At 39.3% G+C, this 12,769-nt stretch overlaps 1 protein-coding gene across 2 annotated transcripts in view; it reads left to right on the plus strand.

Annotated features, from left to right (window-relative positions):
• The window catches only part of IMPG1 (interphotoreceptor matrix proteoglycan 1), a gene marked incomplete at both ends in the record, with an annotated part of 94,454 nt that overhangs the window by 54,673 nt on the left and 27,012 nt on the right, over positions 1-12,769 (plus strand). For both annotated transcript variants that reach the window (XM_082855395.1, XM_082855396.1), the window contains one exon: positions 12,189-12,717. In XM_082855395.1, the coding sequence (XP_082711521.1) occupies positions 12,189-12,717 (529 nt within the window). The remainder of the gene's footprint in view (positions 1-12,188; positions 12,718-12,769) is intronic.

Genomic DNA, 12,769 nt, shown 5'->3' on the forward strand with positions numbered 1-12,769 from the left:
ACATATACACACTACTATATATAAAATAGATAACCAACAAGGATCTACTGTATAGCACAGGGAACTATACTCAATATTTTGTAATAACCTATGAAGGAAAAGAATCCGAAAAAGAATATATATAAGAATTTATATATTTATATATATACACACACACATATATATAACTGAATCACTTTGCTGTACACCTGAAACTAACACAACATTGTAAATCAGCTATAGGGAATATCAATAGGGAATTCCCTGGTGGTCCAGTGGTTAGGACTCGGCGCTTTCTCTGACAAGGCCCAGGTTCAATCCCTGGTTAGGGAGCTAAGATCCCACAAGCCACACAGCGTGGCCAAAAAAAAAAAAAAAGTATACCTCAATTTAAAAAATTTTTTTTTAATTTTTAATTAAAAAAAAAGAATATCCTAAACCAAAGCCAGATCCTTTGTGGTATTCTGATTAAAGCCAGAGTTAGAGACTGGGAGACTTAAATCCTGCAATGCCCGGTCTTTAAGGGGTTCTATGTGGATTGGTTATCTGTCTCTGCATATAAAGTGACTCTACAACTTGGTGGCTGACAGCAACAATAAACATTTATTGTCTCTCCACTGGGAGAGGTTGGAAATCTATGTAAAAATTTAGCTGGTTGGTTCAGGCTCAGAGTCGCACATGAGGTTGCAGTCAAGATGTCAACTGAGGCTATAATCTTAAGACTTGACAGGGGCTGGTGGATCTTCTTCCAAGATGACTCACACATCTTGCAAACTGGCCTCAAGAAGGCCTCAGTTCTTCCTCATACAAGCATCTCCACATGGCTGCTTGAGTGTCCTCACAACATGGCAACTGATTCCCTCCAGAGCAATTGATTCAAGGCAACGAGGTGGAAGAAGTAATATGTTGTATGACCTAACCTCAGAATCATGCATCATCGTTTGTATAGCATGCTATGGAATAGCATGTATAGCATGCTCTACAGCGTGGGAGGGGACACCACAGGGATATTAAAAACAGGAAGTAAGGCTCATCAGTGACCCCATTAGAGGCTACCATACCCTGTAATGTGTTGTGGGTCTTCCACAGGCCCAAATGCACACTATATGTAATATTAATCTTTATCATTCTCTCAGGCACATTATTATTAGTAGAGAGAAAAATATATTGATTATTTCACTTTGCAAGTCAAAGCTGGAAAAACACAACCTTTTCCATAATCTTGGAATAAATGATTCAGAAACCATTGAGAATTGAACTATAACCATGCTATTAAAAGCTACAATATCACTGCACGTCAAATCCATGTCACTTTACTTCATTTGTCCCAAAATACTCATTTCTTCAGTGAAGGCAAATTTTATTGTCACCAACAAACCAGGGATAGATGTTCTCTTTCTCCAAGTCATACAATTTTCTCCTAGAGGGCTGATTCTAAACTGAAAGCTATTAGAAATTATGTTACAATGAAGAGAGGAAGTAATCAGGTGTGACTCAGAGCTCTGTAGTTTTTATATTATATGAGGCAGGGTTTAAGTCTAATAAGATATCACAGATTAGGCATTTTTGTTTAATGGGGGAAAAGTATAATACACTAAACTGGAAAGAAATGTGCCTTGTTTGATGATTTGTTAAAATACACTGACATCCACAGCTCATTCTGATAATGACCTCTGGTCAGGGGACCCTCATCTTTGTAGCCTCTCTTAATTACTCACTTTAATCACTTAAGAAGACAAAATTAGATATTTCAAAGACATCAAGTAGTGAGTGCAGGGTGTAAAAATCAGGTGAAAACTTATGGCTTAAAGTAACTGAAGATTTTTAAAAAATATCCTTTGTACAGTACCTAGAACATAACAGGTGCCAGATAAATATTAGTTTCCTCCCATCTCATCCTCAATCCTGCCTCTCAAGGTTCTTTTTGTTTTTAATTTATTTTGTTGAAGTATTGGTAATTTACAACCTTGTGTTAATTTCTGCTATACAGCAAAGTGATTCAGTTATATATATCTATATATTGTTTTTCATATTCTTTTCCATTATGGTTTATAACAAGATATTGAATATAGTTCCCTGTGCTATACACTAGGACCTGTTGTTTATCCGTTCCATATATAATAGTTTGCATCTACTAGTCCCAAACTCCCAATCCATCCCTCTTCCTGCCTCTCAAGAGTCTAAGACTAGATTTTGAGGCCATAACCCCATAGAAACATCTAACTAAAATATATTGTAAGAAACTACAATGAAGTCCTCCACTCCACGGTGTAGGAATTAAGTTTCTTAACAATTTCAGTTTTAATCCAAATGTTATTTTAATGTTAACAGTAACAAAGATTTGGAGTAAAATATTTTTACTTCTGTGGTGGCTCTCTGCTTAAGACTTACTTAATAAGTAGATACATGCGAAATTTCATATTTACCTCAGTTTACCAAGGAGCTATTTTTTTATCTGAAGTTTGCAAAAATCTAAAATAACATCTATAAGAAAAAATTTTTAACTGTATATGTCTATAAATGTATTTTATGTAATGTGTATTTCTATATTTCATGGTGCACGAAAATATAATATTGGAGATTTCCAAAAAATTGTGTATAATTATGTTAGACTAAACAATAGACTTTTAAAAATAGTAATTACTGTTACTTTTAAATCATACGTGCTCATTATTTAAAATGCTAAAGGAGGAAGAAAATTACCAAAAAGGGAAAATAAAATAATATTAAAACTGTGCTACTCAGAAATAACTAAGTATTTCATCTATTTTTCCAGCTATCTCTCAATACATTTTAATAGACAGGCTACACAGAAAGGCTTTTACAAACATGGAATTTTTCTGGAATGCCACTCAAATAAAATGGACTGCATTTAATATTACTTGACTTCAACATAAGAAAATGAAACAAATAAAACTCAAGAAATTGCTGAATTTCAGATAAATATTTCCTTAATTTATTTTTTTAACATCTTTACTGGAGTATAATTGCTTTACAATGTTGTGTTAATTTCTGCCCTATAACAAAGTGAACCAGCTATACATGTACATATGTCCCCATAGCCCCTCCCTCTGCGTCTCCCTCCCTCCCACCCTCCCTATCCCACCCCTCTAGGTGGTCACAAAGCACTGAGCTGATCTCCCTGTGTTATGCAGCTGCTTCCCACTGGCTATCTATTTTACATTTGGTAGTGTATATATGTCCCTGCCACTCTCTCACTTCGTCCCAGCTTACCCTTCCCCCTCCCTATGTCCTCAAGTCCGTTCTCTACATCTGTGTCTTTATTCCTATCCTGCCCCCAGGTTCATCAGAACCATTTTTTTAAGATTCCATATATATGTGTCAGCATGTGGCATTTGTTTTTCTCTTTCTGACTTACTTCACTCTGTATGACAGGCTCTAGGTCCATCCGCCTCACTACAAATAACTCAATTTCATTTCTTTTTATGGCTGAGTAATATTCCATTGTATATATGTGCCACGTCTTCTTTTTCCATTCCTCTGTTGATGGACATTTACGTTGCTTCCATATCCTGGCTACTGTAAATAGTGTTGAAAGGAACATTGTGGTATATGTCTCTTCTTAATTATGGTTTTCTCAGGGTAAATGCCCAGTTGTGGGATTGCTGGGTCATATGGTTGTTCTATTTTTAGTTTTTTAAGGAACTTCCATACTGTTCTCCATAGTGGCTGTATCAATTTACATTCCCACGAACAGTGCAAAAGGGTTCCCTTTTCTCCACACCCTCTCCAGCATTTATTGTTTGTAGATTTTTTGATGATGGCCATTCTGACCGGTGTGAGGTGACACCTCATTGTAGTTTTGATTTGCATTTCTCAATGATTAGTGATGTTGAGCATCCTTTCACGTGTTTGTTGGCAAGCTGTATATCTTCTTGGGAGGAATGCCTATTTAGTTCTTCTGCCCATTTTTGCATTTGGTTGTTTTTCTGATATTGAGCTGCTTGTATATTTTGGAGATTAATCCTATGTGGTTTCATTTGCAAATATTTTCTCTCATTCTGAAGGTTGTCTTTTCATCTTGCTTATGGTTTTCTTTGCTGTGCAAAAGCTTTTAAGTTTCATTAGGTCCCATTTGTTTATTTTTGGTTTTATTTCCATTTCTCTAAGAGGTGGGTCAAAAAGGATCTTGCTGTGATTTATGTTATAGAGTGTTCTGCCTATGTTTTCCTCTCAGAGTTTTATACTATCTGGCCTTATATTTAGGTCTTTAATCCATTTGGAGTTTATTTTTGTGTATGGCATTAGGAAGTGTTCTAATTTCATTCTTTTACATGTACCTGTCCAGTTTTCCCAGCACCACTTATTGAAGAGGCTGTCTTTTCTCCATTGTATATTCTTGCCTCCTTTGTCACACATTACGTGACCATAAGTGTGTGGGTTTATCTCTGGGCTTTCTTTCCTGTTCTATTGATCTATAGTTCTGTTTTTGTGCCAGTACCATACTGTCTTGATTACTGTAGCTTTGTAGTATAGTATGAAATCAGGGAGCCTGATTCCTCCAGCTCCGTTTTTCCTTCTCAAGATTGCTTGGGCTATTAGGAGTCTTTTGTGTGTCCATACAAATTGTAAAATATTTTGTTCTACTTCTGTGAAAAATGCCATTGGTAGTTTGATAGGGATTGCAGTGAATCTGTAGATTGCTTTGGGTAGTACAGTCATTTTCACAATGTTGAGTCTTCCAATGCAAGAACATGGTATGTCTCTCCATCTGTTTGTATCATCTTTAATTTCTTCCATCAGTGTCTTATAGTTTTCTGCATACAGGTCTTTTTCTCCTTAGGTAGGTTTATTCCTAGGTATTTTATTCTTTTTGTTGCAATGGAAGTGTTTCCTTAATTTCTCTTTCAGATTTTTTGTTGTTCATGTATAGGAATGCAAGAGATTTCTGTGCATTAATTTTGTATCCTGCTACTTTACCAAATTCATTGATTAGCTCTAGTAGTTTTCTGGTGGCATCTTTAGGATTCTCTATGTATAGTATCATGTCATCTGCAAACAGGGACAGCTTTACTTCTTCTTTCCCAATTTGGATTCCTTTTATTTCTTTTTCTTCTGTGATTGCCATGGCTAAAATTTCCAAAACTATGTTGCATAATAGTGGTGAGGGTGGACAACATTGTCTTTATCCTGATCTTAGAGAAAATGGTTTCCGTTTTTCACCATTGAGAATGATGTTGGCTGTGGGTTTGTCATATATGGCCTTTATTAAGTTGAGGTAGGTTCCCTCTATGCCCACTTTCTGGAGAGTGTTTATCATAAATTGGTGTTGAATTTTGTCAAAAGCTTTCTCTGCATCTTTTGAGATGATCATATGGTTTTTCTCCTTCAATTTGTTAGTAAGGTTTATCACATTGATTGATTTGCGTATATTGAAGAATCCTTGCGTTCCTGGAATGAACCTGCAGCTCACACCCATCTCTGGAGCTCGCTTAGGTGGTGCTCTGCCTTCCGTGGGCACACAGAGCAGGAATCCCCTCTTCTCGCACACCATAAAACAATGGTCTCTTGCCTCTCTGACAGGTCCAGACTTTTTCCCAGACTCCCTCCCAGCTAGCTAGCTAGCCAGTGGCACACTAGCTGTCTTCACACAGCCAACCCCAGTCCTCTCCCTGGGGTCTGACCTCTGAGGCCCGAGCCTCAGCTTCCAGCCCCCACTCGCCCCAGCAGGTGAGCAGACAAGCCTCTCAGGCCGGTAAGTGCTGGTCAGCACCGATCCTCTGTGCGGGAATCTCTCTGCTTTGCCCTCCGCACCCCTGTTGCTGTGCTCTCCTCTGTGGCTCCAAAGCTTCCCTCCTGCACAGCCCCCATCCCTGCCAGTGAAGGGTATTCCTAGTGTGTGGAAACTTTTCGTCCTTCACAGCTCCTTCCCAGAGGTGCAGGTCCCATCCCTATTCTTTTGTCTCCGTTTTTTCTTTTTTCTTTTGCCCTACCCAGGTATGTGGGGATTTCCTTGCCTTTTGGGAAGTCTGAGGTCTTCTGCCAGCATTCAGTAGGTGTTCTGTACGAGCTGTGTCACATGTAGATCTATTTTTGATGTATTTGTGGGGAGGAAGGTGATCTTCAAGTCTTACTCCTCCGCCATCTTGAGGGTCTCCCTCTTCCTTATGAGATACTCATTCTTAAAAGATCCCTAAAGGCTAAGAATAAGATTACCTAAAATATTAATTTGGAGTCATTTCATTTACACTGTATGTACCAACATCAGGCAGCATTTTTGATGTACTGTCATAAAAGGTAAGACTATCAGAACACCCATAGTCCAGCCATCTTCACTCCCCCACATCCCAAGTTTTGATAATTAGACGAGTATATTATATTGTCAAGGTTTATAAATTTAAAATTGATTCTGCAGCCACACCTCCCATGGCTTCCTGGACAGATTTCCATATTTAAATAGATTTAAGGCTCAATCTCAAACCTTCTATCATAGCTTCTGTATTCCTGAGTTCTCTGTTTTGATGTATCTTTTAGTTGGCTGGACTGTATCATCAGATAATTGCTTCAGGAAGGGTATCAAAGCTCCTGAGGGTTTGGCTACTAAAAGAAGAGCTACTTCTCTATTCACAGCACTTCTAATATCAAATGTGTAGGGAGTTTTCCTATATCAACCAATTCTCGACTCTCCAGACATCAACTGTGTGTCCTACAACTCAATTATGACACTGAACACCAGGTGTTGATGCAGAGCCCACAATTAAAGAGCTCAGATCCACAAGACTGCCCCCTACTGTAGATACCAAAGTCCCAGGCTGTCACTTGTACTTCTGATCAACCAGCTAAAAACTGGCTTCCCAACTTTTATGGCTGCCATCAGAGGGACTGATTCCCAAATCACCCAGCTCTGGCAGCCAATGGAGCTCAGCATTCACAGTCCCCCAGAACCACAGAAGACAAAAGAGGCAATTTTAAATGGGTACCAAGCACTTCCTGTGACCTTCCCCTGGGGTTCAGCACAGAGGGAGCCGGCATACACACACAGCTCACAATTTCTCCCTGGAACGGGTTTGACAGCATACTTTTCCAGCTGTTGCTCAAGGTTCAGAAATTTAGGAGCTCTGTGTCAGGAACTGGAGGCTGAGGCAAATATATATTTCTTATTGTATCCCAGCTACTTACTACCTGTAGCTTTCAAATGTGAAGGACAACTTGACTTTTGGAGTTTCTTCTTCTGCCATTTTCACTGATGCCCTTCTCTACTATTCTTAGAACTGCATTTGAATATTCAGTTGTCTCAAAATAAAACATTTAATACTTCTAAAGCCAAATCATTGAAGTATTCTGACAAATACAGCATTTTGCTATCTCACACTTCCCCACTGTGCAGTCCCACTTACCAAAAGTACTCCCTTTTAACTCAGCTATTTCTTCTGGCATTTATTCTTGCCATGTTCTTAAATAATATACATCTTTTGACTCATCTGTTTTATACATTATTTACTGACTTCCTATTATTGCAAATAAGGATTTAAGTTTCTTACAACACCCTTCCCTATCAATATGGTAATAACTATTATTGAATCGATATTCAATGTTTCCATTATGTATTTACAGATGAACTATTTGCTCTAAATATGTTTACTTTCTGTTTTCCTGGAATTAATGTTTTCTTTGATTTTTTTATTTGCTTAATGTTCTTTGTACTTATTGCCAATTCTTTTCAACTTTTGCATTGAAATTTCCAGTAGAATATTCCACATCAGGTAACTTATCACTTCCAATTTTCAAAGACCTTCTCTTTTTCCTGGGCTACTACTCTCTAGGCCTTTTGGACAGCTGTCACCTGGGATTTCCATTTTCTGTCATCCTTAAAATTTCCTTGGCCTTTCTCCTGAGTTGGATTCCCTGATCCCTAGATCTCAGGCCCCTCTGAGTTCACTCTCTTGTTTTATGGAGCACATCCATTAGTAGTTTTCTCAAGTTAAAAAAAAAAAAAATTGGTACAATGGCAGAAGGCTTGGTGATACAAGCATCGCATGTACTTAGTTTCCTTTTACACCTCGAGTACCCATCTCTCTGAGATGGGGATTTCCCTTCACCTTCTTCCTGGAGATTTCCCTAACTTTTCTTCAGTACCCCATGTCTTCCTATTTCTTGGTTTACCCTATCATTTTAGGTAAACACATCCTAAGAAAGGGTGCCCAAGAGGAATTTTTTGAGACTTTATGTGTTTAAAAATATTTTTAGTCACCCTCACTCTCAACTGAGAGTATAGAACTTTATTCTGACCATGCTGCCCTCACAGCTAGCTGTTCCTGGAGCAATACAGACACTCTTCTTTCTCTGGCTTTCTCATTTGCATTTGCTGCATGGCTAAACTCTCTCACCTCCTTCACGTCTTGCTCAAATATTGCATTCTCAATGACCACCGTATAAAATTGCAAACCCAGCATTCCCACCTTCTTTCCTGCTTCATGTTACTTCATTAGCTCTTATCACCACCTGGTATAGAATATATTTCCCTTTGCTTATTTTGTTTATTTTCTGTCTTCCTCCACTAGATAGTAACCTTCTTGGGGCCAGAAACCTTTATCTGTTTTGTTCACTGATGTACCCCTGCACCTGGAACAGTGTCTGGCGCATAGTAGGCCATCAATATCTATTTGCTGAATGAATGAATAGTAAACACATATGTTCTATTTCTATAATATGCCAAAAAGAAGATGACTTTTTTGTTGTGATAAATAAGAATGGATTTGTTTGATAGAGAATTAAGAACTTGCTGGTCACATCACTTGAAGATCTAGAGGAGACTGTGGAATCTTTGTTTTTAGGTTTTTAAACATAAACCAGGTGACCACCAGATGTTTATGATTAGTGGGTACATGTAGATGTGTGACCCTTTCCAGCAGCATTTAGAACGATCTTTCATCTACACTTGCCTCACACGTCTCTGTGCCTTCCTCTGGCTACTAGTGGGGCTCCTGGCTGCCCCCACTGAGCCCATCCTCACCTGTTACTGGCTCATCTCACTTTGGGCTTCAGCTGGACCTGAGTTCAACCACTCTGGTTTGGAGCATTTCATCTGTGGCCTTTGTTTGCGGGAAGATCTCCTGCCCAGAGAGTGACCAAAATAGCCATTTCCTTTACACCCAGCAGCTGGGCTTCTACCAGCGGCCCCCCGGGCACACATACATATAAACATACCTCATGCCCTCATGAGAACTCTACGCATGCTCTAACATGACAGCTAAAAAGTCAAGTTATCTGGGGTCTGTTTTGCATACCTCATGATGAAATAAATGGCCTTGGGTTTTCGTGCTTGCCTTCTCCATTGCAGTGTAAAAACTTAGGGTTAGGATGGCCTTTGTTGCTGGCATGTCTTTTGCATAAGAATCTGATGAATAATTATTTTAAATACATTTATAAGTGGTGGTAATGTCTGGATGATATTTTGTTTCAAAAGAATTGACTATAGCCTTAGTAGTTTCAATATCAAGCTGAGAGACTGTGAGGGGTCTGTTAAAATCACACTTAAATAGGGCTGCTAGATTCAGCAAAGAAAAATATAAGATAACCAGTTAAATTTGAATTTCAGATAAACAACAAATAACGTTTTAGTGTAAGTACGTTCCAGTGGGAATCCTGTATTTTATCTAACAATGTACATTTAAATAGCCAACGGTTCTATCAGTGAAATAACTTGGTTGGGTTTATTGTGAATGTGAATGATTAATGTTAAGATGCCACAGGGACTTCCCTGGTGGTCCAGTGGTAAAGGATCTGCCTTCCAATGCAGGGGACGCAGGTTCGATCCCTGATTGGGGAGCTAAGTGCCCCCCACATGCTGCAGGGCAACTAAGCCCACGCACCACAACTACTGAGCTCGTGAGCCTGAACAAGAGATCTCGTGTGCTGCAACTAAGACCCGACACAGCCAAAAAATAAAAAAAAAAAATTTTTAAAAGATGCCACAAAGGTTAAGAGTTAGAAATTCTTGTTTGCTGGTTGATGACATAATGCAACAGACTGTTTTAATCTGACTAAAATCTCTGTACTGAGAAAGGTATGAGTAATGAGATTCTGGCCTGGAGCAGAAAGAAGACACCTGTCATTGTGCTTCTTCCCTGACCCTGACCATCTGGAAGAGCGCTGAGGAGCTCAGATTCAAATGCATTTCCCCCCAGCACAAAGTCAAATCAAACCACTGATAGTACTTGAAGCCTTCAACTTATTCATCCCAGATCTTTCCAAGGATGTCTTAGTCAGCTTGGGCTGCTATAACAGAACATCATAGACTGGGTGGCTTAAATGACAGAAATTTCTTCCTCACAGTTCTGGAGGCTGGGAAGTCCAAGGTCAAATTGCTGGATGATTCAATTCCTGGTGAGGGGCTTTTTCTGGTTAGCACACAGATGCCTTCTTTCTGTATCCTCACATGGCAGAGAGAGAGACAGATCATCTCTCTTATGTCTCTTTTTATTTATAAAGGCACTAATCCCATTCATGAGGGCTCCACCCTCCTGACCTAATTACCTCCCAAAGACCCTACCTCCAAATACTGTCACATTGGAGATGAGGATTTCAACATATAAATTTTGGGAGAATGCAAACATTCAGTCCATGGCAATAGAGATTTGAATAAAACTACGAGTGTATATCTAGAAAGATCTTGGATGTTACAAAACATCATTTCTGATAGTTGAGTGAATTATGGGTAGACACACTCAGGCATCCTCCCCAGGTGGAAGAAAAGGGCGTGCTTCTCTGAAATCTGGTTAAATTCTCCACAGACAGGTTTTATTTTAAGAAACTAATAAAAGTAATATGATTCTACCTTTCAGAGCTGTTTATTACTTGGATTTTCAGTTTGGGTGATTGCACTCTAGTAAATTAGCTGACTGAGAGCCCAAAGATTATATTTGCATCCAGACAGTCCATTCATCATGCTTAGCATTTGGACTTTAACACAGCTTTCCCACATATTTGCCAAAATGCCACCAAAGTATTCACAGAAAGCTCCCTGTTTCGATCTACCTAATGCCTTAAATATTACCTATGAGTGGCTCTAGGTTTAGGTTTATTGGAATATTTTAATAACCCACCAATATCTTTATCTGAAAGCTTCATATAACCACTTTCTTAGTTCATAAATACTTATTGATTTTAATTTTGCACCAAAAAGGGAATGGACTTCAGTAGTTCAATATGTACTTACTCAAGAAAGCAATGCAAAGTGGTGGTATCATCAAGGTATAATCATGTAGGAATGAAAAAAACCTTTAAATATTACCCAATATTTAGTTGTATGGCCAATACAAAGTTCAAATTATATGTGTAACCCACATCTTCACGGTCTCCATATCATTTTGCAAATAGGCAAGTTATTCAGTCAGATTATCCAATTTTGGAAAAGCATAATTTAAATTTTAATTGATGAAACTACCAAAATGTGATAAGCTGAGATCCCCCCAAAAATCCAATTACATAAAATTCAGGTTTGCATGATTGGAAGGTGAATAAAACTCCAGGCCAAAACAGCACAGCTAATTGTCTGGGAGGTCCAGATGGGGATGTGGGATCCAAGTTTACCCCAAAGCCATCTGTGGTGTGCCACCACCTGCTGACCTAGTCCTTTTTGACCACCTGGTCCCTAGATGTGCTGTGTCTCACTGGGCAGTAATTCATTCCTGTAATTCTAGGCAATTGGTGCTCTTTTAGTCTCGCATATCCAGAAGTATTGGGCCTGAATAAAATGGTTATAGAGACCTACCCTCTGTCTCCCTAGGTGTGGACACAGGGCTGCCTGCCCTTTCTGTACCAATTTGTCTTTTTGGTTTTTTGGCCGTGCCATGTGGCTTGCGGGATCTTAGTTCCCTGACCAGGGACTGAACCCGTGCCCTCATCGGTGAAAGCACGGGGTCCTAACCACTGGAGCACCAGGGAATTACCACCAATTTGCTTTTTAAAATATGATACTAAGTATGGTAATTATTTCACTACATAAGTAAGTCAAAACATGCTGTACATCTTAACTTTATGCAGTGAGGTATGTCAATTATATCTCAATAAAACTGGAATAAAATCGAAGAAATTTAAAAATAAATAAAATAAAATATGACATTAAGATAGTCAAATGCTATTTTTCCAAAAGTAATTTTAACTTTGGATTTTCTTTTTTGCTTTCTATTCCTTGCGGGGATGCTTGGACATAATGAATTGGTCTCAGGAGTTTCCTCCATGGACAGTTCTTGGTCTCCACCTGCTGTGGCCTCCACCTCCCTATCAGAAACTCGACCTTTTTTTACTGCATCGAGCATCTTTTCTCAGACTGATCAAAGTGCCACAGACATAATTTCCCTTGATCAGACAGTACTAATCCCACGGCTAACCATCCCCACCGATGATTATACTGCCATCAGCCAATTGGCTCAGGAAATTTCACGTTCACCTGCATCTTCAGAAGACAGCAGGTTGAGTATCAGCAGTCAAGATACAGTCGGAGACTTAGACGGAACGGATCTCGCCAGCACTCACGCATCCTCTGAGGTACTGGGATTCAGTGGGTATGTTTCCACCCTGGATCATTTCTTGGAGAACATCACTCCTGGCCCAGCTTTGCAGTACATCACCACCAGCGCCATGACCATCGCCGCCAGGGGCCAAGAGCTGGTGGTGTTCTTCAGTCTGCGTGTGGCCAACGTGCCCTTCTCCACTGACCTGTTCAACAAGAGCTCACTGGAGTACCAAGCTCTGGAGCAGCGATTCACACAACTGGTGAGTGGACACCACATACAGCTATCTGTGTGCCTCCTTTCTTTTTTTTTTT

The sequence above is a fragment of the Leucopleurus acutus genome (genome assembly GCF_964270905.1).
Source record: "Leucopleurus acutus genome assembly, chromosome: 15".
Classification (NCBI taxonomy): domain Eukaryota; kingdom Metazoa; phylum Chordata; class Mammalia; order Artiodactyla; family Delphinidae; genus Leucopleurus; species Leucopleurus acutus.